Source organism: Acomys russatus, chromosome 2 (genome assembly GCF_903995435.1).
Source record: "Acomys russatus chromosome 2, mAcoRus1.1, whole genome shotgun sequence".
In the NCBI taxonomy this organism is placed as follows: Eukaryota; Metazoa; Chordata; class Mammalia; order Rodentia; family Muridae; genus Acomys; species Acomys russatus.
In genome coordinates this window covers 44,752,168-44,779,622 of record NC_067138.1, presented here as the reverse complement: position 1 = coordinate 44,779,622, position 27,455 = coordinate 44,752,168, and the positions used below count along the sequence as shown (strand labels likewise).

Below are 27,455 nucleotides of genomic sequence, written 5' to 3'. Positions count from 1 at the left end.
GAACAGCTTTCAGTGTTGGTCCTCTCCTTCCAGCACTGGGGTCTGAGGATCAAGCTCAGGTCATCAGGATTTATGGCAAGCACCCTTACCTGCTGAGTCAACGTACCAGCCCTGAAGAGAATCAATCCACCTCTCTAGTCTATGTTTATGTACGTGTGCCATGTATGGGTATGTACCCACAGAGGCTAGAGGATGCCTTGCCTCTGGGGCTGGGTTAAAAGGTTGTAGGCTGCCTAGAATAGATGTTTCAATGTTCTTAACCACAGAGCCATCTCTCCAGCCCCCCCCCCTTTTTTTACAAGTGAAATTTATTTATTTTATGTATAGGAGTGCTCTGTTTTCATGTATACCAGAAGAGGCAATCAGATTCCATTATAGATGGTTGTAAGCCACCAGGTGGTTGCTGGGAATTGAACTCAGGACCTCCGGAAGAACAGTCATTTTCAAAAGCATAATTTTAAAAAGGTTTTCATAACCAAATTTTACATCTAACATTCATATATGATTTAGCATTCACATCCTAAGTTATGCAAACCCTATTTAAAAAAATGTTCCCACTCAGATAAATACTACATCACATGTAAAGGACATAATAAACTTTCCACAAATATCTGACAGATGGAAAAACAATCATAACACAGGTGTATATACTAATAATCATAAATACTTTGTTGGTTTTTGAAAGTTAAGATTTAATGATTAAAAAGCGTGCAAATTATTAAGCAAAACTGGCAAATTCCTTTGGGCTTTCATTTGTATGTCTAAAAATGTATGTATAACCAGCATAATTTTTCAGTAGAATTTTATTTTGAAAATAATATTTCACTTGAAGATTGATCTAAAACACTTTAAGGTATGAAATTTTTATACAACTTATCTATTACAAATTAATCATAATTCTTCAATTAGGTACACTGTGTTAGCTCACCTACATAAAAATATTGCACATTTTGTCTCCAGATATTATTGATGACTGAACTGTATAGAACTCCAGCTATTTTTGTTCTGTGAAATGGCAACTTTATAAATATTGTACTAAATGCACTGTAAACAGCCATTTTGGTAAACATGCATTTATTCAGAGATTTATTTCCTTTAGATAAATGCGTAACTGCTCAAAATTAAGATGCTATGTTGAGGTACAAGAGCACACAAACAAATCTATTTCTGTCTTCATTTTGAGGAAACACTGATCTTGGCAAACCTGGCATTTTTCAAATGAACTATTGCTGGTACGAAAGCATAATACTTTAAAATTTTTCTGTGTTCTGCACTTGCACTTCTCTTTCTCTTTTTCAGTTAAAATTTAAAAGCATTTGTTTTAAGAGATTCAACTATCATTGTTTAAATGTTTTACCTTAAAAAACAGACCGTGAAGCAGCTGAATACTTGTCAAAATGCCTACTACTCATTAAGCCGTGACTCACAGGAGGCCACTCACTGGTCATAGTTTTTGGAAACAGAAAATCAGACCATTTTAACGTGATGTAATTGACACAATCCTGCATAACACAGTATTCCTCCATTAAGCTGAGGTCATATTATATTTAAAAAATATAAATATATTGAGTCTAAGTCCTATTTCTAAGCCCAAGGTGTTATGCATGTAAAACAGGAGTGACTATATAGTTCCAGACTATTAGTGGAAATAGTCATTACAAATAACTCTACTGGTGTAATGGCCTGATTGTTTCCAGCAATTTCATTTTACAGGAGTGAATCACATTTTATACACAGAGAATATATTATTTGAACTCCCAATCCCCCCCCGCAAAAGTTTAGAAAGCTGATCAGATGCCTTCAAAGAAAAGCAAGGTCATTTTCTGGCCCTTTCCCACACCCTTAAAATTGGAATTTGACAAAAGTCCATGGGCACAGTTTACAAACTTTGACAGACTATTAGTTTAAAACCATTTTCTTTGTGGAAGATGGGAAGAACTTTTAAAACCTGTTATACAAAACTTCAGCTGCCTCTTTATAAAAGTACGTTCCTTAGATTGAAATCATAAAATTAAGGTGCAAGAGTTTAACAAAAATGAACTAAAGAGCTTTATTGACATCACAGTACATTCAGGAATTTTAAGAACATTACAGCTGAAAGAGAATGGCATATTTATAGTCTTATTAAGTACTATTTTTTGAAAAAATGTAATACAAAGAAATCCTATTAAGTAACTTGGAGCAGCATTTGGAAAAAGACACCTATTTACACAATTAAAAAAAAAAAATCTGGTTCACCTACACAGCCACAATGTGCCTCTATAATGAGACAAGCCCTTAAAACTCATGGAATTTTTAAAAACAGCATCATGGCATTCTTGCCACATCATTCCTCAGCGCTTACGACGGGGAGGGGTTGTTGATCTGGAAAAAAAAAAGGGGAAAGACAAAATTTAAAAATAAAAATGTATTTAAACTTAAAAATCTGCAATATAAACAAATACTTTTATACAGGATTTCTAACATTATTTTAAAATATTTAACAAATTCCAAATTGAGTTTATAAAAGAGAGAGAGAGAAAGGACACTTTCAACTTTTGAATAAATTCAAAAACTTTAAAAAAAACAACAAATCAGACAAAATACTTTAAAAAGTATACTACCTTGATCGGGACTTAGACTTGTGTTTGCGGCTTGCCTTCTTACCAGACCTTTGAGATTTCTCCATGGAGCGCGACCGACTATGTTTAGGCTTCTTAGCCTTCTTTTCTTTGCTACTTCCAGGGGATTCAGAACTGCTCCTTCCACTAGAATCAGAACCTGAACGCTTTTTACTGTCTTTGGGAGCGTTTTTCTTACTGTCCTGTCTAGAGTCGTGCCTTATGACTTTAACAGATATGGAACCACTCCTACAGAATGTTCTTTCACTTTCTCGCTTCCTTTTTAACCGATCATCCTGACTACTGAATTTAAAATCTTTTTCTTCCCTTTTCTGTTTCTCTTTTCTTTTGTCCTGCTCACGGTCCCTTTCTTTGTCTTTCTTTCTCCTGTCTTTATCTACACTTCGACTCCTCTCCTTTTTTCTGTCTTGTTCTTTAGCCTCACCTTTATGCTTATGACTGCTCCCACTAAGATTTCCACGTGGATCCTCAATTTTACGCCTATCTCGACTCCTACTGCGACTGGAACGATTGGCTCGTCTATCCCTTGAGCGACTTCTGCTTCTACGTCTGTCTCGGGAAGGACTCCGGTTTCTTCGTCTTTCTCTTTCCATGCTACTTCTATTAGTTCTCCTCCTGTCTCTCAGCTTCACCCTAGTCCTACTGCTGTCTATTTTAATTCTGCGGGAGTAGCTCCTGCTCCTGCTCCTGCTCCGTCTAGCTTTCACTGTAGGAGACCTGCTCCTACTATGTCTCTTTTTCCTTTTAGGAGAAGAGGAGCGAGAGGACGTGCAGCTGCTGCCTGAGCTGGAGCTGTATGAAGAACTGGAGACGGAGCTGCTACTGCTGCTAGTCCTGCTGTTGCTACTGGAGCTGCCGCTACTGCTGCTCCCTGACCTACTCCTCCGCTCCTTCTCTTTCCCTTTATGCTCTCTTTTGGGCTCTAAAACTGATGGAGCTTCATTTGGAGTTCTTTTCTTTTCATTAACCAGATCACCGTCTGCTTCATTTGCTTCTAGAAGTGATAAACTATTTTGCTCTCTGTGAATAAATTCATTCATCTCTTTTGTAACCCTTTCTGTTTGTTGCTTTTCTTCTGAAATAGAAAAAGACAAAAACACACAGAAAAGCTACATAAGAAATGAGAAGCTCTCATATCATCAAATGATAACAACAGTTTCATCTTTAATATAATTAGGGTGAAAACCTAAGTAATTAAACACTTGTAACAGCTATATTAAAAAGGTAAAACTAGTTAATCCCCACGTTTCATTGACCTAATATATCAAAAGCATTAATATTTCAAACACTGAACCAAAAAGAACTGAAACTTTTTTTCACAGAAAATCTTCAAAGCCTAGCATTGTCTACCCATGTCAACACTTTAGTTGAGGGCTAGCCACATTTCAAGTACTCAACAGCCACACATAGTTAACTAGCTACCATTCTGAACAGTACAGTGAAAATACCAAAATGCAGGAGTACATATGACACAAGAAAGGACTTCTCTTTTGCCCAGTACTAGTAAGTAAGAGATAAGCAGTGGTGGGGTATGGTGGTACAGGCCTTTAACCCCAGCACTTTGGAGGCAATGGCAGAAGGAGCTCCAGGTCAGTGAGGACTACTCAAAAGATCAAAAAACAAACCCCCCAAAACCCAACAACAGCAAAACACAACATAAAAGATAAGCAGTGATTCTTAGAAAACTTTTAACAAAGCCAGTTGTTTCTTAAGAGCTGTCCAAATAGTTTTCAAAATTTAAATCCTCCTACTTTCATTATTCCTAGTATTACCACACAAACACTTCTTAACAATGTTTCTCATCTTCCATTTTCCCTAAATATCTAGCTATTTTCTTAGTAATTATAAATTCCTTCATTACAAAAGCCTATTTTCCATGCAATAATTTTTTTCAGATTTATTTATTTATTATGTATACAATGTTCTGTTTGCATGTATGCCTGCACACCAGAAGAAGGCATGAAACCACAGTATAGGTGATTGTGAGCCACCATGTGGTTGTTGGGAATTGAACTCAGGACCTCTGAAAGAACAGTCAGTGCTCTTAACCTCTGAACCATCTCTCTAGCCCCTGCACTGCAATAATTTTAACACAAAATAAAAATATCTAGATAGCCTGGTTTATGTTCATGGGGACAAATGGCTCTTACAACAAACTAAAACTACAATGTAACTGTAACTCAGCTATCTCACATACTTACAATTAAGCCTCCAGTTCCACCCTACAATATTTCTACTTTGGATTAAAACTAAAAATATGATATTATTAAACCATCTCTCACATTCTAAGAGACTGCAACTTTTGCTGGACCTCACAGCCAAAGTTAATACACCTTAAAGTCACGTGGGACATAAGACTGCTATCCTGCTGTGTACTCAGCTTATTTGTTTAACTGCTTTTAAAAGGAAAATGTAACAATTGATTTTTCTTTTTTTTTTTTTTTGGTTTTTCGAGACAGGGTCTCTCTGTGTTAGCCTTGGCTGTCCTGGACTCACTTTGTAGACCAGGCTGGCCTCGAACTCACAGCGATTCGCCCGCCTCTGCCTCCCGAGTGCTGGGATTAAAGGCGTGCGCCACCACGCCCGGCTAACAATTGATTTTTCTTGCCTTGGATTTCTCATGAAATCAACTTTAAGCTAATGCAAAGTTGTAATCTTAAATTATCACTCTTCTATTCCCTTGACCCAAACTATGCACGTGTTATCATTGGCTGAAAGCAGCAAATACAGAGGCTGAAGGCAACTTCCTTAAATGGACCATAAATGCTGGAACCACCACCTATGAACACTGATTGAAAAAGAATGATGTTTGTTATCTGGGCCAGTTGGGACCAGTGACTTAATCCCTTGTAAAACTGTTAAAGATTTCTGTTAAGTTTTCCATGTGAAGCTTTCTGTGCTGTTCAACAGAGAGCAGAGCCCTTTGTTAGGAACAGACAGACACACAGTTCATCAGACATACAAGGACAGACAAAGGTACAAAGGCAGGTGCAGACTCAGGCTCACACAACACACAAGCAGAAGACATAGTGGACATGAAGCAGAAAATTCAAACCTGAACTCACTCGTGGTTAAATGACTACAAGAGGAAGTGCTTTTATTTCTTTCCTTAATGTATTATTGGTGAGCTGGGGTAAAAAAAAAAACTAATGTGCATAATCCACATACCAAAGCACACATAAAACTAGATAAAAGCTACACGAATCCAAGATTACCTTCCATCTGTTTATCCTGTAATAGCTGCTGTTCTTTTTCTTTTCTCCAAAAAGCTTCCTGTTTTTGCCGGATTCGGTGCCGTAACTCTTCATCGTCAGTATCAGATGACTCAGAACCTCTGTCACTCCTCTCATCTTCACTGTCTCCTGATCCATAACCACCCAGTCCACCTGTGTGCATAAAACTCAGTCTATCATAGGAAAACATGACAGTAGCCACTAAAAACTCTTTAAAGTTGAGAAGAAATTTTATTTTGTTTTTCATTGCCTTTTCCAGGAAGAATACGCTTATTCAGGGTGGGGAGAAACATAAATTCAAACTTTCAAGTTTTCAGAATCCTCAGACAATGATGAAATTAAAAATCTTATTCTTTGGACTACACTTCACATATTTCTCAACACCAAGGAGTCATAATAATGGCTTTTATTGTCCACATCAACTAACAAAAGCATTTAACATGGCAATAATGAAGTCTTACTAAAATCAAGCCAATCCAACTACTATATAATAAAATTAATGATGATGCTGAAAATATTTCTAAAGTTAATTATTGTTCAAAGTTCCCTACATTATAAATTAGAATAATATAATAATTCTCGGTGGAATAAAAATGATGTGACTTACTCCCCACCCAGAAGCGATCTCAAAAGTATAATATCAAAACTACATGGGCATTTCATTCTATCCATTTCTCTTGTTCCTCACATAAATTAACATGAAGTGAAGATGTAGAAAAGGCAAAGTCAACCTTTAACCTTAATACCATGCAAATAGCAAAATATGAACACAACACTACTACTGTAAGATAAACCCATTTCCTCTAAGTTGAAACTTGATTTGCTCCAACACAATTCATGTAAATCATTAAATTCATTACTGTCTAGGTGAACTCCTAAGTGTAAGTATGTATGCTGTAATTTGAAAAGGGAGTTTAGAAACTATCATGGCTAAACCATTATCTATGAGGTACAAACTATGTGTATATAATATATAAGACACATAACTACACATTATATATTACATACACACTGGAGCACTTATGAGGAAATCTTCAACTCACCCAAATGAACTACATTATCACATTTATTATCATCCTACTGTGAATGCTTTAGTCAAAGAAATTAGGTAAAGCTTTTAGAGACTGAAGTAAGCCTGACACCTAAGCTTTATAAAGTAGAAACAGTGCATTTCCCAACAGAACAAGTAGAAAGACAAGATCAGTGAGTCTCCCGTTAGCCCTCTCACACACACAGAGACACTTACCGAGGCCAGTGAGGGAGGCCAGTGCACTGGACTGTGCCAGCTGTTTTGCAGGAGCTTTGTATCACATCAACAACAGGAACAACATGTTAACACAAATAGCCACGATTTCATAGTCATGAGAGTCTACGGTATTGTTAAATCTACTACTATTGCTGCTTTTTGGGGAGAGAAGAAACATTAAAAACATAACATTCATTTTAAAACCAGTAGCATGTCTGGCTTTGAAATTACAATTCTGATGTGAGCTGAAATTGATTTATGATGAGGAAAAAGGTTGATAAGTATATCTGTATTTCTTTCTCTGAAATATGGCACATAATTTTTATTTTCTGTATGTTTTTAAAGTGTTACTAAAAGCATACGGGAAGGTGGCTGTCACTGTTTCATAAGAATTATAACTCACAAAACTGAAAACTCTAAAGGTTTGTAATTCAGAATTCATTTAAAATTTATAGAAGTCATATATCAATACCATGATATCTATTTAAACAAACAAACAAACAAACAAAAAAGCCTCAGGTGAAATATCTTGAAAATGAGGAATTTTCCACACTGTGTTTTAGAGGACTACAGGATGAATGCTATCTGTGCTTAGGTAGATCAGATAAAACAAAGTAGTCCTAGGGTTCCAACATGGTATCTACAAACTGAATCTTTCCCAAAGAGTTAACACATGCAAGGAGAGAATATTTAAGTATTTGATAGAAATCCAGAGGACAACAAAAAAAGTCCAAAATAACCAAGGAAATAAAAATTCCCCTACAAAAACAAAACCTAGAGCACCCACAATGTACCTTTCGTTGCTTTCCGATGTGCATCTTTGGCTACATAATAAATTTCTTCATCTGTGACGTCCAGAAGAATTTCAGTTAGAAGCATTTTTGTCAGCAACATCTAAAGAAGAATATTTTATAGTTTCCAAATTAATACATCTGATTATTTTTTTAAAAATTAAAATGCAAAGCCTTTTTAGTGAAGATATTTTAAGATCAAATCTGTCATTAAGAACAGAGTATCTGGCCAGGCACGGTGGCGCACACCTTTAAGCCCAGCACTCGGGAGGCAGAGGCAGGTGGATCGCTGTGAGTTTGAGGCTAGCCTGGTCTACAAAGTGAGTCCAGGACAGCCAAGGCTAACACTGAGAGACCCTGTCTCCAATAAAAACAAACAAAACAAAACAAAAGAACAGAGTATCTTGAAAAACATTTAAAAACCTTAAAACTTGAAAAAAAAACCTTTAAGTTCATAGGTATCAAAGAATAACTATCTACTTGTACTTGGTGTACTGGAGAGCACCTGTTACCTCAGCAATACAAAAGCGGAAACCAAAGGATTGTGAACTATAAAGCCATATGAGTCACACAGCAAGACCTATTTATTTCTAAAAGAAGACAAGCTATAAACTTACCTGTAGAGACCCTGAATTCTTTAGCTAGAAACAAAAGTAAAAGCTTGTATTAGGGAAAATGCCCGTGGCTGGAAAGATGGCTACATGGGTAGATGCCGTACTGTGGAAGCATGGGGCTTGAGTTGGATCCCCAGCATCCATATAAAAAGCCAGGCATGGTGGTGTGCACCTGTAACACAGGCTCTAGGAGGTACAGACAGGAAGGAGGGTCCTGGGAACTCACGGGCCAAGTCTAACCAAGTGGTGCCAGGTTCAGTAAGAAACCCTGCCTCAAAAATAATTAACTTAATAATAAGACAGAGGGTATTAAAGATGCCTGATATAACCCTTTGGCTTTCACACCTATATGCATGGGAACCTGCAACACACATACCACTCCCACACACATGCACACACACAGACATAACTGTCCAAAGGAGTTTGAAGTTGAAAGGAGCAGCCTTTCATTTAACACTATTGGTAAGTATTACAATACAAGTTTCTTAAATCAGTTTCAAAGTTAAAATAAAATTGTTGGGGGCGGGGGCAAGAGAGAACAAAACAGAAGGAAATGGCAATAGTACTCTATTTGCCAGATACAACAATGTATCAACACATTATAAAATAGAAAGCACCGTTTATTTGAGTAAGAGATGGACTGTAGCTGTGGCTTGACTACCAACAACTATTCGAATGCAGACTCTTAGTCCCTCAGACTTTCTGTGCCCACGATCATGTATTTATAGAAATGAGAGCAGACTGAATTGCCATGTTCCAGAGAATATGGGAAAATTTCAATCTAACCAAGTGACAATCTACTTCATCAACAAGAAAGGCTTTAGGAATTCTCACAAAAAAAAGAAAAGAAAAGAAAAGCTTAACTCTGCTCAATCCCTTTGGTGGTTTGAATGAGATTGTTCCCGTTGGCTCCTATATTAGAATACTTGGTCCCCATTTGGTGGAATTGTTTGGGAAGTATTAGAGGTCATGGATTGGGTGCTTCTTAACTCCCAGCTAACTATTTCTGCCCTGTGTTTATGGATCAAGTTTTAAGAGCTCAGCTATTGCTCCAGCACACGCCTGCCTATTACTATGTTTCCCACCATAACGGACTCTAATCCTCTGAAACTGTAAGTCCTCCCCAAACCCTTTCTTCTCTAAGTTACCTTGATCATGGTATCTCAGGATAGCAATAAAAAAGAAACCAGGACAATTCCCTACTGCCTCCTAGACTGTGTATTCATTCTTAACATTTTTATTAAAACAAAAACAAAAACTGTAGAAAAAAATTAATGTTCTCAAGCTTCATATATACTAAAACATTTTAAAATTTCTTTATTTTGTTATTGTGTGTATGTGGGTGAAGGCTCATGTGCAGAGGTCAGAGGACAATTTTTGGAAATCAGTTCTCTTCTTCCATCATAAGGACTGAGCTTAGGTTGGCAGACTTACATGCCTGTGTTTTTACCCACTGAGCCCCCTTGCTAGCCATTTAAGTATTATTTACTTATATTACTGGTACTGAAAAATAGACTTGCTATTAGATAACCAACAGAGGGATTTTCCTGGGGAGACCATTTCTCCTGCTTTCAGCATGTTTTAGCTGCACACAGTCCTTTGTCTAAGGTTGAAGCTCCGTGAGCTTTCCCACCTCCATGTTTCACATCCATTTGTCCCTGTTCAGGTCTGGTCTAGGCAGCCATGTCTGACATTTCTACGCGATACAATCTCACAGCAAAGCTCCGGTTCCTCTGGCTTCTACAATCATTCTGCCCTCGTCCATGATGATTCCTGAGCCATAGGTGTAGGAACTGTGTTGTAGGTTTATCAGTTGTGAGTAGGCACCACACAATCTCTTGTTCTCTGTATTTGGGCAAGTTTTGGTCTTTCTTAATGGTCTCTATCTGTTGTATCCTTGATTAAAGCTAAGAACTACACTTATCTGTGGGTGTAAGAATAAATACTTAGAGCAAGGCACGGTGGAACACGCTTGTAATCTCAGCACTTAGGCATGTAGATCTCTGTGAATTCGAAGCCAGCCAGGTCTACAAAATGAGTCCAGGACAGCCAAGGCTACACAGAGAAACCTTGTCTTGAAAAAAACAAAAACAAAACAAAACAACAACAAAGAATAAATACTTGGAATGTCATTAGGGGTTATACTGGTTTTGTAAAGTGGCAGTTGTAGGTTCTCCTTATAATCCATTACTTTACTAGCCCCAGGTAGTTGGCTACTTTCCAGCAGCAGGTATGTTTCCCTCTTGATAGAGTGGGCCCTACGTGCACTTAAGACAGTTAGTTACCACCATGGTATATATTCCACTACTACACCATTAGGACTTTTGTGTCGTGTCATTGCTGTGGTGCACAGGTATCATAGCTGGATAGAACCACTGGTTGCTTCCTTCCCTTGGAAGCTTGCATGGCCTTTTGGTACCGTGAAAGCTAGTCCTCTGGAAGAAAGCTTTCAGGTCAGATCCAGTGCAGGTTATCCAATACCAAAGTGGTCAGCCCTGAGATCACATACATACAGGTAACATTACTAACACAAAGCAGGTTGTATTTACGCATTTAGGAATATGTGTGTGCATATATAACAATAAGTAAGAAAAAGATGACTGCTGGGTGGTTGTAGTGCATACCTTTAAATCCCAGCACTAGAGGAAACAGACACCTGAGTTTAAGGTTAGCCTGGTCTACAGAGAAAGTTCAATGATACACAGGGCTATACAGAAAAACACTGTCTCAAAAAATCAAACCAAACCAAAAAGAGGCCATGAATCTGGAAGCAAAGAAAGTATGCGTGGGCGGGAGGAAGGGGAAGAGGAAAAGTATGTGATTTCCAAAAGAAAAATTTTTTAAAGGTTGGGTTGGGCGGTGGTAATGCACGCCTTTAATCTCAGCACTCAAGGAGGCAGAGGCAGCAAGATCTCTGAGTTTGAGGCCAGCCTGGTCTACAGAGAGAGTTCAAGACAGCCAAGGCTACACAGAGAAACTCTGTCTCAAAGAAACAAATACTAACTACAGACTGGTGTTCTGTACTTTATATATTACATAGGTTTTTAAGAGTGTGGGAGAGGTACAACAAAATAATATTTGCACTCTTTACACATGCTCTACCTAGTACATATACACTTGAATAAACATTTCATAATTGCTTCAGAATTCTGTTTAAATAGCACTCAACAGTTCAAAACAACTGTAAACAAATCCTTATGCATGGTCAGAAACAAAATGCCTTACCATTTGATACTCCTTCTCTTCGTCAGTCATCTCTGGTTCACTGTGCTCTTCTTGGGGAGCTGGAGATGGACTTCTAGTGACTTTCCCACTGCTCACAGCCTCAATGTTTTCAGCATCTTCATCTTCTTCATCACTATCCTATGAGAACAGCATGGGAGCACAGATTTACAATTACAATGTAAGTTGAGGAAACAAACATGCTTTCTAAATTACAGGTTTCCCCCCTTCTTTGGTGTTTTCTTCAAAGATGCTAAGCATGTAGTCTACTGCTCACTTATACCTTCAGCCTCTTTAAATAACATTATTATTTGTGTTGTTGCTGTGATATATATATATTTCAAACAATCTTTTTCAGCTTTTTTCCCCTCTCCCACATTGAGATATCAGTTTCAGACTTGGACCCAGCCTCATCCCCTGGAAATACTGAGAGTATAGCATATGCTACCACACTCAGTTCTGAATTTGTACTATTTCACTTAGTAATTGAGAGTGTAACCTGGAGAGAAACCTAAGATTACAAAAAGCCGTATGTTACTTTTTCAATTCAATTTTTTTTCTCCATTATGAATTTTAACCTATATTGGTGATTTTATTTGTTTTGGTTATTCTAGACAGGGTTTCTCTGTGGCTTTCCTGGAACTCTCTTTGTAGACCAGGCTGGCCTCAAACTCAGATCTGCCTGCCTCTGCCTCCTGAGTACTGGGATTAAAGGTGTGCACCACCATGGCTGGCTCCCATTTTGTAAATTACAAGGAAATCGTCATATGCAGAGACAATTCAAAGAATACCTTTTTGAAACAAATGGCTTGTAGAACTTTGGATAAATGGACCAGATTTTTTCTTACAGCAGTATATATTTAACTGATAATCCTGATTATCTACTTAACATAATTTAATAATAATAAATCCCTGGCCAGATCCAAAATCTCAGCTTGCTGTGCCCAAAACTAAATTTTCTTTCTCTGCTTTTTTTAATTATTAAAAAAAATTTTTTTTTAACCTTCATTTTTATTCTATGTGTATGGATATTATGTCTTGTGTATCTTATGCCTCCACAAGCCAGAAAAAGACATTGGATCTCTTTGGGCTAGAGTTACAGATGGTTGAGCTGCCATGTGGGTGCTGGGAATCCAACTTAGGTTTCTTGGAAGAGAACCAGAGCTCTTAACCACTAACCCATCCCTCAGGCCTCCCTAAATTACTTCTTTCTGACTATACAATAAGCAGACAGATTAAGAAATTAGGTCTACTTCAGACTAAGACATTGTCTTTGTATGATTTCAGTATTAAGAAACCCTAGATCCTTTTTTGGTCAACAAAATATTATATGGTCACTCTTAGCAACTATACTGTACCAAGTTAAAAAGCAGGTGACTATCTAAATAATCTTTTGGATAGAATATTAAAACCAGAGGACAAATATATGCAATACAAGCCCAATATACTAAGGAAGAGAGGAAAAACAATCTCTGAACAAAAGCTGAGACTTAAAAACACTACAGAACAGAAAAATTCCTAAACAACACGTGCCACATTGATAATAAATAAATACATTTTTAATATTTAAAAGATTTAAAGCCAAAACTTTCAAAGCTCATATCAACAAGAATGAAAACTACTAAAGCCTCAGTTAAGCCTATACATTAAATATCTGTGGAAAGGCAGGCTCATTTTCTATGCTTTTTTAGCATTGTTTTGTTTTTCTATGATCCACTCTTAGGGAATTGGCTGTATCATAATGAAAAACTACAGCTGTGTACATACATTAACATAAAAACTAACCAGAATTACACACAACAGCTTTGCAGAATAGGCTTTTTTTAGATTTACTGCCATCCTTCCCCCTTTTTATTTCACCTACCCTCAATAACATACACATAAAAACAGAAACACCACTAGGCATAGGTTCAACACCAGCCTGAGGAAGTGTTTTAAGCCACACTGGGCCAAATAACTATATCCTATCTGAGGGAAAAAAACACAAACCAACAGGCCTCAGCCATAACATACTTAACCCAAGACTGTGAATATTTTTCTGTAGGCTCAGGCCACTCTGAACAAACAAAATTATCAGTCTCAAGTCAGGTTCTACTTACAAATTTACTTCTCTGGGGTAAGCGAGGACCATCTCCTCCTTCAGCATCTTCTGTGGCTTTTTTTTCTTTTTTTGACAACTGTGAACGCTGCTGTTCCATTCTTTCTTTCTCTAACTTCTTCTGTTTTTCCCGTTCCATTTTCTCAAGGCCCTCACGAATCCAGGCTGGAAGAGTCCTGCGTTTTACTGCATCTGTTTGACACAAGGGGGAAAATACCACAACTCAAGTAAATCATGCTTTTGCATTTCTATGAATGCCACTGGGAGCACAATGCTTACAGTCTGCTAGGGCACAAGAGTGCATTAGACTGTCTCCTCATTCAATGCAGACAAAAGCCCGAAGTCACTGCTATGTTTAACCTCTTTGTAGGTGAGGAAACCAAAGCTCAATGAAACAAAGTGATATGCTGGCTTAGGTTTAAAAAGCAAAAACATCCTGATATAGACTAATGCAGACCCAAAGTCTTATACTAAGCTGTTTCTCTGCTTCCTAAAATAAGAAAAACAGCAGAATCAAAGACACAGTCTGTTTTCATACTAAGAATTCATTCAGTTAAATGTAAAAAGCAGTAAGTTAGAATTTTCCTACAGCATTAAAAGGTCTATTTCCTGGTCCATCAAATGATACATGATTTGAAAGTTTCCAGATATAATGTGGAATGCATATATATAGCATGTTAGTACCAGCTTTACTATTATTTAAAAGTAGATTTGTTTTGTTAATAGTACTCATGGGAAACAAATAATTGAAGGAACTAATCTGGCAGCCATGTATCTCATAACTAAGACTAGAAGGAGATTCAAGGCAATGAACACCGAATATGCTATAGCCAGCAAATATCTACATTTTACCACAAACTACTGTGCAAGGCAAATAATCCGAGAAACATACTCAATACCTTTTACATTTTAGGTCAATAGCTCTTTTTTGCTTAATATTTATGACTATAAAATGATAGGGTGTTAAAATACCATTATATCTACCACATCAAAGAGGTGCTATAACAACTTAGAAAAACAAAATGTTTTTTAAGAGTGATGAAGCCATCATGTTAAGGTGGTCTGTAGAACAGATTTAATAGCTACCAATTTGTGGAGGCTCCTGCTTCACAGGAAGTGCGATAGGTGAACGCTGTCGGTCCCTGAACGATGCTGGCCGCTCTCTTCGGTTCTGGGCAGGTGCTGGAGGTCCTGGTGGTCCTGGTTGCCAATAAGGAGGATGAAATCCACCTTGCGGTGGACCAAAAGCAGCCCCATGCTGAAAGAGTATTGCATTTTAATTTTCTTCAATTTAGTACATATACCTTCTGGGACACATGCGTGTTATGAACTGGGACTGTAGAAATCCACGTGTGCAGCAAACCCAAGATTTCCATGGTTCTAACATCCAACAGTATTTCTGTAGCCCCAAGAACCCAGGCTTACTTTTTTTTTCTTAAGAAAGATAAAGATTCTCTGCCTATACAAATATACACAGGCTTTTATAACCCAGATGATAAATTACTTAAGAACTATAGGAAGGTATATACACAGCTATATATGTATACAAACCTTTTCATTCTAAATTCATTCATAAACCCTAACACCACCAAGATAACAAAAATTCTTTTCTTTCTCGTTCTAAGAAAAGCTCTCACTTTGTGGCCCAGACTAAGCTGATCTGAAACTCAAGCCTCACAGGTACTGGGGATGACAGGATACATTATCACATGTAGCTATTTTTTATTTAACTATAAACTACAGAACAATTTTGATGTTGTCATCAGTTTCAACTTCCCATTGCTAGAGAATTCAGGTTATTTCTAATGTAGTGCAAGACTTACTTATTTACAAGCTGAAAATGAAACTGAGTTAACTACTATAGTACATTTTTGTTTTGAAAATCTGCTACTTTCAAAGTTTTTTAGGAGAATGCTGCCAACAGGCTCTTTGCCTTGTTCATAGGGGTTCAGCAAGCCAAATGAGGGGGAGAAGGGGGACTCCTTGTCACTCATCCCTTCATAACAGAACAAAAAATGACACATATAAATTTCAAGTGTGAGTACCCAACACAAACTAATCAGGCATTAATGGGAGGAATAGCATTTCAAGGTGAGCATATCAAATTCACCTTAAAATTAGTGTTTAAATATGCAGTTTCTAGGGATTAAATTATGAGTTTATTACATAAAGTAGCCACTGCAATCAGTTTTTTTTCTCAATGGCATCCAGTATAATTTAAGGGTAGACCCTAGCAAAGCAATTTAAGACATAAAGCCTACACAATAACACTATATTCCATAGAGTTCTATGTCTCTAGGAATCAGATGAATGTCACAAAGGAAGCCATAAATTCCATTAATATGTTGTATAAGAATAAAACAAAACAAACAAAACCCACAGTAATAATTCTATATTAAAGTTTTGGTAGCTAAGAAGATAATCTACATACATTATTCTTTATATCTTGCTCATAATCTAGTACTGACATATAATGTATTCAACTACTGTATATATTCTATACTTCATTTAAAAATTAAATGTATCACGGTGACCTGGAAAACAAGACACCATATAACTAACTATACATTTGCACTTATACATTTTTCACTTTATCCAATTTTTTCCCTAAGGCTTCTTTGTACCATTTTTCTAATCAACTAAGAACCTAACGATTTTAACAAATGTTGCAAAATTTTCTGAGACCGTATGTGCTTATCTGTACAACCCTGAAAATGACACACATCTTAGGAATTCTTGATGTGACATTTACAAAGAACGGGTTACATGCACACCTATGATAGTAAAGTAACAAAGTATCTTTCACCTGGTAGTCAAACTGGTTCACCGGCCCCACTGCAAAATTATCGGGTGGTCCACCAAAGTTGTGATTGTTCTGGTTAAACATATGCCTGTTGTCAGGGGCAAATTCCCCACTGTCCTGACTGTTGCTGTCTTCAGAAGGAGGAACAATGTCCATTGGGCCTGGTGTTGGTGGCATCCATGGCTGATCTGGAGGGGGGTGTGGGGGCTGCTGATGCATTCCCCATTCTATTCAGGATATAGGCATAAAGACATTCAACAGGGGGTTATAACAAAGTCAACACTGTTTTTAAGATCTCAAGAAAGCTAGAGAAAGTAAAGACACAAATTCTAAAAAGCAATTATGGCATTTTGATCAAATTTCTTTTGTATTATCTTAAAAAATAAGCAATGTATTAAAAACTATCCCATATGTAATTCAAATAAGTTAACTTTGTTCTAACTCACACTCTCAAAATGCCCACAGTTATTATTCTGTTTGATATTTTGATATAAGAATCTTGCTGTGTAGACCAAGCTAAGCTAGAACTTTCTACATAGCCAAGATTGACCTCCAACAGGAGCCCCTTCTGCCTCCGCCTCCCCAACACTGGGATTACAGGCATGAGCAACCACTCAGCTCCATAAAGTGTTAGCAAATTTAACAAATTCCAAAGCAACTCTTGAATGAACCACTCTCCGACTGTTCAATAGCAACAACATAAAAATACCTTAAATTTATATGATTTCTTTTTCCATGAACACATTTATCCTCACAACAACCCTGTGAGGTAGGGACAAATCTGGTATTATTATCTGTCAATTTCAGAAGGGGAAACTGAGGCACACAAAGGTTAGTAAGTTCCTTAGTGTCACAAAGGAAATCAATAAGGTGAAACTAAGGGTAGAAAGGAGAAATAAATTAAGGGTTGCAGGAGTGAGAGGTGAACCAATGATACCAGGATAAGTAAACTTCAACTTAAAAACTAAATACTTTCAAGATTGGGGAAATTTGGACTTCTAAAAGACAAAAAAAACCCACTCATATACTAAAGATGAGAATATCTGTCACTTTTTTAAAAGTAACAGTAAAAATATATCCTATGTTTTCTATTCTCACCAATAATAATAGAAATAATAAATAGCAAACGGAGGCTATGACCTCCTCAGCAATGTATCCAAATGTGAAATCTCTATAGTGATGTGATTATTAAAAATATTATTAATACAATCAGGGAAAATTGAAGTAGCATTAAAGAATCTAAATCATCTAAACCATACTGTGTAGTTCAAAAATAAATAAAACATAATAGCCAAGTACTTAGGGAAATCACCACTATCTGAAAAAAGGGGAAGAGGGGAGGAGAAAAGGGGTGGGTGATAGGCGCAGAGCATATCTGACAGGCTCGTTTGTCATACAGTGGCACAGCTTTTCTTTAGTTAGAGGCTAGGCATGCTTTACTCTGCCAGTGCTGCTTCTGAAATGGCCAGAGGTTGCACAGAGAGACAAAGAGTGCTCTCTTTTCCCTAGATGCCAAGTGAGGTTTCCAGAGTGTTCCCAGCCCCTGTCAGCCTAGGAATGAAGAACCAAGAAAAAAAAAAAAAAAAAAAGAAAAAAAAAAAAGTCAAACTGAGTGCCACAGTGCTAGCAGACTGTGTACAAAATAATTTAACCACAAAAATGTCAAGATCAAATCAAATAAAGGCTGCCTATTTTTTAAGAAGCATTAATTTCAAGAAGGCATAAAAGTAAACAAGTTACATATTATACTACTAATCTCATTTTAAGACATCCTAAATTTGGGAAACATAAATAACAAACCTGGTTGCCACATTCTGTTAAAATTTGAATCCCCTTGAAAATTCCCATGATTATTTGGACCAGACTCCATTGTAGACATATCCTGTCCATTCGGCATCATTCCTGGTGGTTGTTCCACGATGCTTTGCTGTCCTGAAGCTTCTCTTTGTGCAATCCAAGCTTGGGCCAAAGCAGCCCAGTCAATCTGGCCTAAAGTAAATTAGCAGAATTTAGCATTTAGAAAGCAGGAGCTGAAAAAATATCACTTCTATGTAAAATAAGCACCCCACTCATTCCGTTATTTGTCATCATCTTCTTCTCCTCCTCTGTGTGTGTGTGTGTTATACACACATATATATATACCTATGTCTACATGTGTATGAGTGTATGTGCATTTGGAAGCCTGATGTTCATCTCTTCCTTTATCCCATCCACACTGTTCTTTGAGGAAGAGTTTCTCAATCAATCCCAGATAAGGCCAGTCTCCACGGCCAGTTTGCTTAGTTTGCCTTCCAAGGCTGGAATTACAGATGCATCATTACACACTCAGCATTTTACACAGGTTCCAATTCTCTTGCTTGCATGGCAAGAGTTTTAACTTCCGAACCATCTCCTGGCACCTTCTTTTCTTTTTCTCATCTCTGTCCTTCCTCTTTCCCCTTTTAATCATTCCTTATTACAGGTATGTAACTATTATACAAAGTTATGTCTACAAGAATGCTTAGAAAATAATCCATATGCAGACCAAAAAATATGTGTTTCAGAAAAGGACTCTATAAAAACACTCAGCCTAGCATAGTGGTGCACACCACACTGTTAATCCCAGAGCTCTGGAGGCAGAGGTAGGGGGATCTCTGTGAGTTCACGGCCATCCTGCCTCAAAGTACAAAACAAAACAAAACAGCCCACTCTAACATATTCTATAACTATCTTACAAAGAATTTATAATCCTCTACCTTAGTTTACAGGGTATTTAAAAAGACACATACAGCTCTTAATGTCAGCTTAGAAATAATCAAACACAGTCATCTCTTCCTTCAGAATGTTCGATTCTTTCCAGGCTGCCTTGGGGCCTACACATGATAGATTAATGTCGCCTTCTATCCCTGTTCCTTCTTACAGTTGTCCTTTTATGCTCACTGCTATAGACAAAAATCCCTCCTCTTCAACAACTTCAAAATTTACTGTTCCTACTATCTTTTAGGGCTTTCCTCTCCAAAATCTGTATTAAAATTCTAAGACCTCACATTACTAATAGCAAACTAGTTTAGTCATGTTTCAATAAACATTCTCATACATTTTAATGAAACAGAAAACTGACGTAACCTAGATGGATGGAATTACAACTAGGTTAAATATATTTAAACTTCCCTATTCTGTAATTGTGATCTAGCAAACCTAGCATCGTTACTACGAAAATAACTGGACAAGCAACATGTTATGTATACAAGATTATGCTGTTTTAAGCCTGGTGAGGTATAAACAATCAATTACTCAGAAGTCTTGCTGTTGTTACCATAGTTGGGTTACAGTAGAACAAAACTCTAGGGAATGGTGGTGCACGCCTTTAATCCCAGCACTCAGGAGGCAGAGGCAGTCAGATCTCTGTGAGTTCAAGGCCAGCCTGGTCTACAAAGCGAGTCCAGGACAGCCAAGGATACACAGAGAAATCCTGTCTCGAAAAACAAACCAACCAAGCAAAAACAAATCCAAAAACCTACATTAAAACGCTATGTAAGCCAGGAATGGTGGTGCACGCCTTTAATCCAGCACAGAGGAGGCGGAGGCGGAGGCAGGGGCAGACGGGTCGCTGTGAGTTCAAGGCCAGACTGGTCTACAAAGGGAGTCCAGGACAGCCAGGGCTGCTACACAGAGAAACCATGTTTCCAAAAACCAAACCAAGCAGCCAAACAAACAACAAAACAAAATTCCTGGGCTGGAGAGATGGCTCAGAGGTTAAGAGCACTGGCTGCTCTTCCAAAGGTCCTGAGTTCAATTCCTAGCAAGCACATGGTGGCTCATTACCATCTATAATGAGATCTAGTGACCTCTTCTGATGTGCTGATGTTACATGCAGGCAGAGTACTGTATACATAATAAATAAATAAATCTTTTAAAAAAATAATCATCTCCCTAAGGAAGGAGCGATGTAAATAATCACATGGATACAAGAAAATTGGCCATAACTAAGTGCTAAATGAGGCTCCTGATCCTTTTTTTTCAATCTCTATACTATTTGTGAGGTCAGGGTAGTTAGACACGGCCTCATTATGTAGCTCAGGCTATTCTGGAACTATATAGATCAGGCTGGTCTCAAACTTAGAAATCCGCCTGCCTCTCTCCCCCAAGTGCTATGATTAAAGGCCAGCACCACCATGCCCAATCCAAATTTAATTACCTCAATGGTCTCTCAGTAAAAAGAAATCTTAAACGGGTCTAAGGAGATGGCTCAATCAGACCCTCGGATGTAAGTCTAGATTGCCCAGAACCTACATATAATCTAGGAAACTCAGTTTATAACCCCAGCACTGTGAAGTTGGACACAGTGGATTCCTAGAGCTCAGTGGCCAGTCAGTCTCACTCAATCAGTGAGCTCCAGATGCAGTGAGAAACTGTATCTCAAATAATAAGGTGGAGGGTGACTGGGGAAGACATCTGATCCTGACCTCTTCTCCACAAACAAATATACATCCCCACCCACTCCATATGCTGCACACGCACAGACATATACACAGACACAACACAATAAAAAAGTGATATTGCACAAACTGCAATAAATATAATCCACAATAGAAATATATAATACTTAAGCAAACTTTATTCTTTTTCTTTAGAAAGCTTAAGCCAACATCAGCTTTAAGATATGGAATTTAAAAAGCCAACTTGAATGTTATCATCTATATCCTACCCACCTCCAGGCGTCCCACCACCACCACTCCCTTCCAAATTCAGTATTTTCCTTACTTGGATCTTGCTGGTGCTGAAATGACTGCATCCATTGTTGCTGGTTCAAGGGCCATTGCTGCCAAGGTTGTCCTCCTTGATCCCACATCCTTTAACTTCCTATTTATAACAAGTTAAAGACAGTTAACGTTGGTACTTTTTACATTTTCAAAATTTGTACCATAAATTGCATGATGATGTATTTTACATAATGAAAGCTCTGTAATTCTATTGAAAAGCAAGAATTGAAAGGTTTAATTAAGTTAGAAGCTGGAGTATTGGCTCAAAGGTTAAGAGCACTGGTTGGGAAAAAAAAAAAAAAAAAAAAAAAAAAAAAGCACTGGTTGCTCTCCCAGAGGTCCTGAGTAAAATTCCCAGCGATCACACGATAGCTCATAAACATCTATAATGAGATCTGGTGCCCTCTTCTGGTGTGCAGGCATACATGCAGAATAGTGTATACTTACTAAAATCTTTAAAAATTTAAAAAAAAAAAAAAAGGTTTAAGTTAATGCTGGTGTCAGAGTTTGGTGAAAAATACAGTTCTAATCAGCTATGCTCAAAGAAGGCATACCTACAATTATATAATATGTATACATAATTTTCCCAATATCTCTAGAGATCCAATTATTTTAAAGATTACAAAAAGTGGTTCAGGGCTGGAGAGATGAATCAGAGGTTAAGAGCACTGACTGCTCTTCCAGAGGTCCTGAGTTCAAGGGCCAGCAGCCACATGGTGGCTCACAACCATCTACAATGAGATCTGGTGCCCTCTTCTAGCAGGCAGGACACATGTGGGCAGAGCACTGTATACATAATAAATAAATAAATCTTAAAAAAAAAACCCAGCAATTCATATAAACCTCAACCAAACTCCCTTGAGAGTAGTAAATATCAGCCGGGTGTGGTGTCATATGCCTTTAATTCCAGTGCTTAGGAGGCAAAGGCAGATAGACCTCTGTGAGTTTGAACTCACAGCTTGGTCTAGAACAGACAGAGTTGCAGAGAAACCCTGCAAAAACAAACAAAAAATTATAGAGAAACAAACAGCAGTAGCAGATAAGAAAAACTTGTTCTTGTAATAACAAAAACAAACACATAAGAAAAGTTTAGAAGGAAAGTTGTGAGAAATTCAAAGGCAGCCAATGTCACCCACATAGTATGACTTACAAGATAAGATATAATTCCCTAAAGCACACAAATGTTTAACTGAACAACTGAGCTTCCAAACAAGTACATGTTAAGGAATGACATAAACTTAATATTAGAAACAGTAACCAGACAAAGCTGCAAAGTGAGACAGCTTCTAATGCCTTTTTCTTAAGATTTAACCAGCATGGGGAGGGGGCAGCCCTGTGTTAACTGTTATAGCTAAGTTATGGATAAAAGGTTGGTGGTCTTCCACCACTCACTTTTCTGTAAACAAGTCTAAAAACTTCTTAGAAAAAGCAGGCCTAATATATATCTAATATAATACTTTATTTAACAATGAATAATGCTATTCAGGAACCCAAAAGCAGATTAGTATGGTGAACACACCTTTAATCTCAGCACTCAGGAGGGAAAAGAAGGATTTCTGTGAGTCCCAGGCCAGCCAGAGCCACACCGTGAGACCCTATCACAAACCATGCCCTTGCATCCCACTCCACTCCATTCACCCTACCCCAAAAGACAAAAAACAAAACCCTATTAACAAGGGCTAGAAATAGTTCAGCAGTTAAGAGTGTATACTGAGCCAGGTGATGGCGCGCATGCCTTTAGTTCCAGCACTTGGGAGGCAGAGGCAGGCAGATCTTTATGAGTTCGAGAGCAGACTGGTCTACAGAATGAGTTCCAGGACAGTCAAGGCTACTTGAGAAACCGTCTCGAGGAAAAAAAAAAAAAAAGAATGCATACTGATTTGGCAGAGCATCATATTTGGTTCCAGCAGCCACATGGGGTGGGCTCACAATCACCTTTTACTCTAGCTCCAGAAGGTCAGACACTGCTGGCCTCCAAGCACAGCTGTACTCATGTGCACACATGTAAACACACATCCTCACAGACCCACACCTAACACATAATTAAATCTTTAGGGGCTGGAGAGATAGCTCCACAGTTAAAAGCACATGTTGCTCTTGCAGAAAACTCGGGTCTGATTCCATGCACCCACATAGTAGCTCACAACCATCCATAATTCCAGTTCCAGGGAATCTGAAGCCCTCTTCTGACCTCTATGGGTACCAGGCACACTTAAGATACCCAAATGTACATACAGGCAAAACACCCATACACATTAAAAAAAAAAAAATCTACAAGAAATTAAGCAAAAATAAATCTTTAAAAACAGAACCAGTAACAGAGCCCACCCAGATGGCTCTGTGGGTAAAGAGACCTATTTCCAGGCCTGACCCTGAGCTGGATCCCAGGTACCCACATGGTGGAAGGAACTCTGGAAAGCAAGCGCGCACACACACACATACACACACGTTTTCCAAAACTTTGCTCTCCAAGTCTCCACAGGAGCTACTATTCAGGAATGGTGTTTGCTACATTTATATTGAGAAAAACAGATGTAAAATATGAGGTAGGGGAACAAAGATGACAATAAAAGTCAAGGTATCAGGAGTCACTAAAGTGTTTCAACTAAATCAGAAGAATCTTGATTTTGCTGGTGATGACTACTGGATGAGGTAAAGCCAACCTACCAAATATCTGGGTCTTTTTGAAAGGCAATATAGCATTACTAAATTATATGTCTTACAAAAATTATAAACATACTCCTCGGTCTAGCAAGTTGCTTAACAAATTTTCTAATAGTACATGTGTACTTTTAGTGAAATTTAACTAAAGGTAAATGTTAATTAAATAAATTAAATGGATCTCACTGAGCAACTAAAACGAGTTAAGTACGGCTTTATACACTGACATGTACTGATACACAAACACAGTTAAAAAAATTACAGTACAAAAAAAAAAACCCACTCAAAGTTTCTTCTTTTTTCACAGTACAGCATCTAAGACTCTTAAATTACAAAACTCCTTCAGTTCAGGAAAGCAGACAAAATTTATCAGGGAGCTTCCACTTTATACCTTTTTTATTCTTTGGATTATTTTATAGTGTGTGTACTTTTAGAAATATAAAAGATAAAAGGAATCAAGGGCAGTGACAAGCACAATCCACAATGACTTGTAAGAAGTAAAATATCATACAAGTCACCTGGACAAAAGACAAAGCACATAACCTTTGTTCATTTTCTTACAGAAGTTAGAGTACATTTCAAAACCTAATCCAAAAGACATAACTAGCTGCTCATGAAAAGTAAAAGTTGACTTTTGTTAAATGTCTATAAAAAGAAGCCAGGCAGTGGTGGTATACAAATTTAATGCCAGTATGTGGGAGGCAGATCTGTGAGGTCGAGGCCACCATGTTCTACAGAAAGAGTTCCAGGACAGCCGGGGCTACCAGGAGAAAATCTGCCTCAAAAAACAAACAAAAGAAGTCTATAAAAAAGAAACAGATATGCAAAAGTAACAGAATTTAGGCAAAAACTTGATTAGAAAAAAGAATTAATCATGTACGTAATACATATTTTTTATGTTTTAAGTTAGCACAATACTTAATAAAGAGCTTTATCAACTATTTAAGAAATGACCAAGACTAATTTGATGACAAAGATTCAGAAGCTCGGCTGGGTGCAGTGGCTCCACACCTGTGATCCTAGCACTCAGGGAGGCAGAGGCAGGTAGATCTCTGTGAGTTCCAAGCCAGCCTGGACTACAAAGCAAGTCCAGAACAGCCAAGGCTACAGAGAGAAACCCTGTCTTGAAAAACAAAACAAACAAAAAAGACTCAGAAGCCCACAATCTTCATGTTCAGTATAAGATCTTTATACAAAAGAACTTACCAAATGCAAAACCTCTAAACCAGAGGTAATACTATGACTCCTTACAGACAGACGTCAAAGCACACCAAAGCACACAGATTACAGTGCCCGATGTGGTAGCCAGCACTAAAGAGGTGCAGAAACAAAGGCAAGAAGATCCTGAGTTGGTAGCGAGCCTGGGCTATATATAATAAGATCCTGTCCTCACCCCAAAACTCAAATAAAACCAACTCCTGTTGTAGCGCATGTCTGTAATTTCAATATTTGAGAAACTAAGGTAGGAGGATTGCTGAGTGTTCCAGGTCAGCCTCAGCAACAGAGTAGACAAAACAAAGCAAAACGAAACATTATGCACTCAAACAAAAAAACTGGTGGAGAACAGTCTACACCTGAAAGATTTAGCCATGGTCAAAAGTGGAAGCATTTGAGCAACAAAATATAATGTTGACACATAGGCGTAACATAATAATCTTGCTTAAAAAAAAAAAAAAAAAAAGTACAGTGGCTAGAGAGATGGCTCGGCACTGGCTGCTCTTGCAGAGGACCTGGGTTCAGTTTCCAGCACCCACAGGGCAGCTCAAACCATTTGTAACTCTGATTCCAGGGGACCTGACACTTTCTTCAAGCCTCCACAGATAACCCTCCCCACACATATACAGAAAAATGGAATCTTTTTTCAATGTTGTAAGAGAGATTAAAAAACCAAATACAAACAAACAAAACCCTAAGGAAATAGGAGCAAGCCATCAGTTAATAATGTAGCAACGTTTTTCCGTAAATTGTAACAAAAATGTCACACAAGTGTATGCTACTGAGGAAAATAGGTGGGGGTAGTTATACACTATCTGTTCAATTTTTCTACAATTAAGTTCTAAAGCTTAGTGGGTGGCGAATACCTTTAACTCCAGCATTTAAGAGCAAAGACATGCAGATCTCTTTGGGTTCTAGGCCAGGCAGGACCATATAGAGTGAGACTCTGTCTCAACCCATCATCATGAAAAAAAAAAAAGTTCTAAGGTATAACATTTACATATGTGTTAAATAGTGCCTCTCAAGAATATCCTAGAACTCACTTACTACATCTCCCTTGATGAAAAGGAAACACACACACACACACAAATGACATTTTTAGTGCTCTGGTTTGGTTTTGCCTTGCTGTACAAGAAACTTTAAGATTTTGTCCTATTTAGGGTCAAGAGGGAAAACGGTTAATGAAGTATTAAAGACTGCTTAATTTAATGAAGCACTGTAAAAATTTCCTCAGTGTCCTTTTTTTTTTAGGTGATAGTATTATCCACAAAAGAACTTAACAGCAGAAATATCGAATATTTCTTGTTTCCTTTGTGATGCTTCTTAACACACACTATGCATCACTAGGAAAAACGCAAAAGCAAACTAAGCAACAAAAAACATACTTTAATAGGACGCAGCCGCTTTCGGCTGCGCCTGCGTAGTGCGAGTGGCAGGGTATAAGTTCCAGGTCCCGGCCCCCGCCTCCTCCGCCCCTGTGTACGCCCTGCCCCTAAAGGGTTTCCACTGCGCACGCGCAGTGCTTAACGGCCGGTCAGGAGCCCAACAATTAGTCCCCTGCCTTCTCAAAGAAAACTCTTAGTTCGAAGAATGGGTGGTGAACACTCTCCTCAACCAAAACCACTTCCTTCTCGGCGAGAGCAGCGCTCTCATTCACTAGCTCTGGCGGACGCCGGTGCTTTTCGAGAATGAGGTTCCGGCGGTCGCGCCAAGCAGCATACGCAGCCTGGTTAAGTCATGCTGCCTTCGCCGTGCACATTAAGAGTATTTTGGGACTCCGGCAAGTCCCCTTGTATAAACTGTTCGTCGCTTACCCGCTCCGATTCCGGAATACCGCTGTCGCCACCGTTCCTGTAATACTCTCCAACCCTTTCGATGCTTCTACTTCTTCATGAACAAGACAAGATGGCGCCCGATGGTCCTCACCCGGAAGTGAATTATAATAACATCCGCTTTTCGCCTGAAGTCATAGTAGCTCTCAGCCAGGCTTGTGAGCATGTGATCTTACCGGCTTGATGCGTCCGCGCCATTTTTGTTTAGGGCAAACTCACCGCGAGTACTGCAGTTGGACGTTCTTGTCTGTTAAGCCTGCGTTTTACTCGACCGACACATTTTTAGCCGTACAGCCAGCACAAAGACGAGCCTAATGTTCCAGTATAATGGACACTTTGAAGTTCTTAACTTTAGTAAGGAGACTCCCAAGGGGGGT

General features: G+C 38.2%; 1 protein-coding gene across 4 annotated transcripts; it reads right to left on the bottom strand.

The window, feature by feature from the left end:
* Positions 1-317: 317 nt before the first annotated feature.
* Pnisr (PNN interacting serine and arginine rich protein) lies at positions 318-27,455 on the bottom strand. 4 transcript variants are annotated; one of them, XM_051160647.1, is made up of 12 exons: positions 27,061-27,455; positions 21,372-21,470; positions 18,429-18,617; positions 16,632-16,855; positions 14,912-15,083; positions 13,827-14,017; positions 11,731-11,868; positions 7,895-7,994; positions 7,101-7,154; positions 5,837-6,007; positions 2,604-3,696; positions 319-2,364 (listed from the first exon to the last, which is right to left on the bottom strand). In XM_051160647.1, exons 2-12 carry the CDS (start codon positions 21,457-21,459, stop codon positions 2,334-2,336), a joined length of 2,451 nt encoding a protein of 816 aa, XP_051016604.1. In that variant the 5' UTR covers positions 21,460-21,470; positions 27,061-27,455; the 3' UTR covers positions 319-2,333. The 4 variants fall into 4 exon arrangements, with proteins under 4 accessions (XP_051016610.1, XP_051016604.1, XP_051016619.1 ...); XM_051160653.1 differs by lacking the exon at positions 7,101-7,154 and having other exon boundaries at positions 318-2,364; XM_051160662.1 differs by lacking the exons at positions 319-2,364; positions 2,604-3,696; positions 5,837-6,007; ... (1 more) ...; positions 7,895-7,994; positions 11,731-11,868 and having other exon boundaries at positions 13,869-14,017; positions 14,912-15,025; positions 27,061-27,453.

Bases quoted from the DNA above. Each gene is read 5' to 3' on its own strand.
- Pnisr (XM_051160647.1), bottom strand. From the start codon at position 21,459: ATGTGGGATCAAGGAGGACAACCTTGGCAGCAATGGCCCTTGAACCAG. The intron at 11,869-13,826 runs GTAAGTAGAACC...CTGTTCTCATAG, and splicing joins TACCCCAGAGAAGTAAATTT to GATAGTGATGAAGAAGATGA. The intron at 2,365-2,603 runs GTAGTATACTTT...TTTTTTTTCCAG, and splicing joins AAGTCTAAGTCCCGATCAAG to ATCAACAACCCCTCCCCGTC.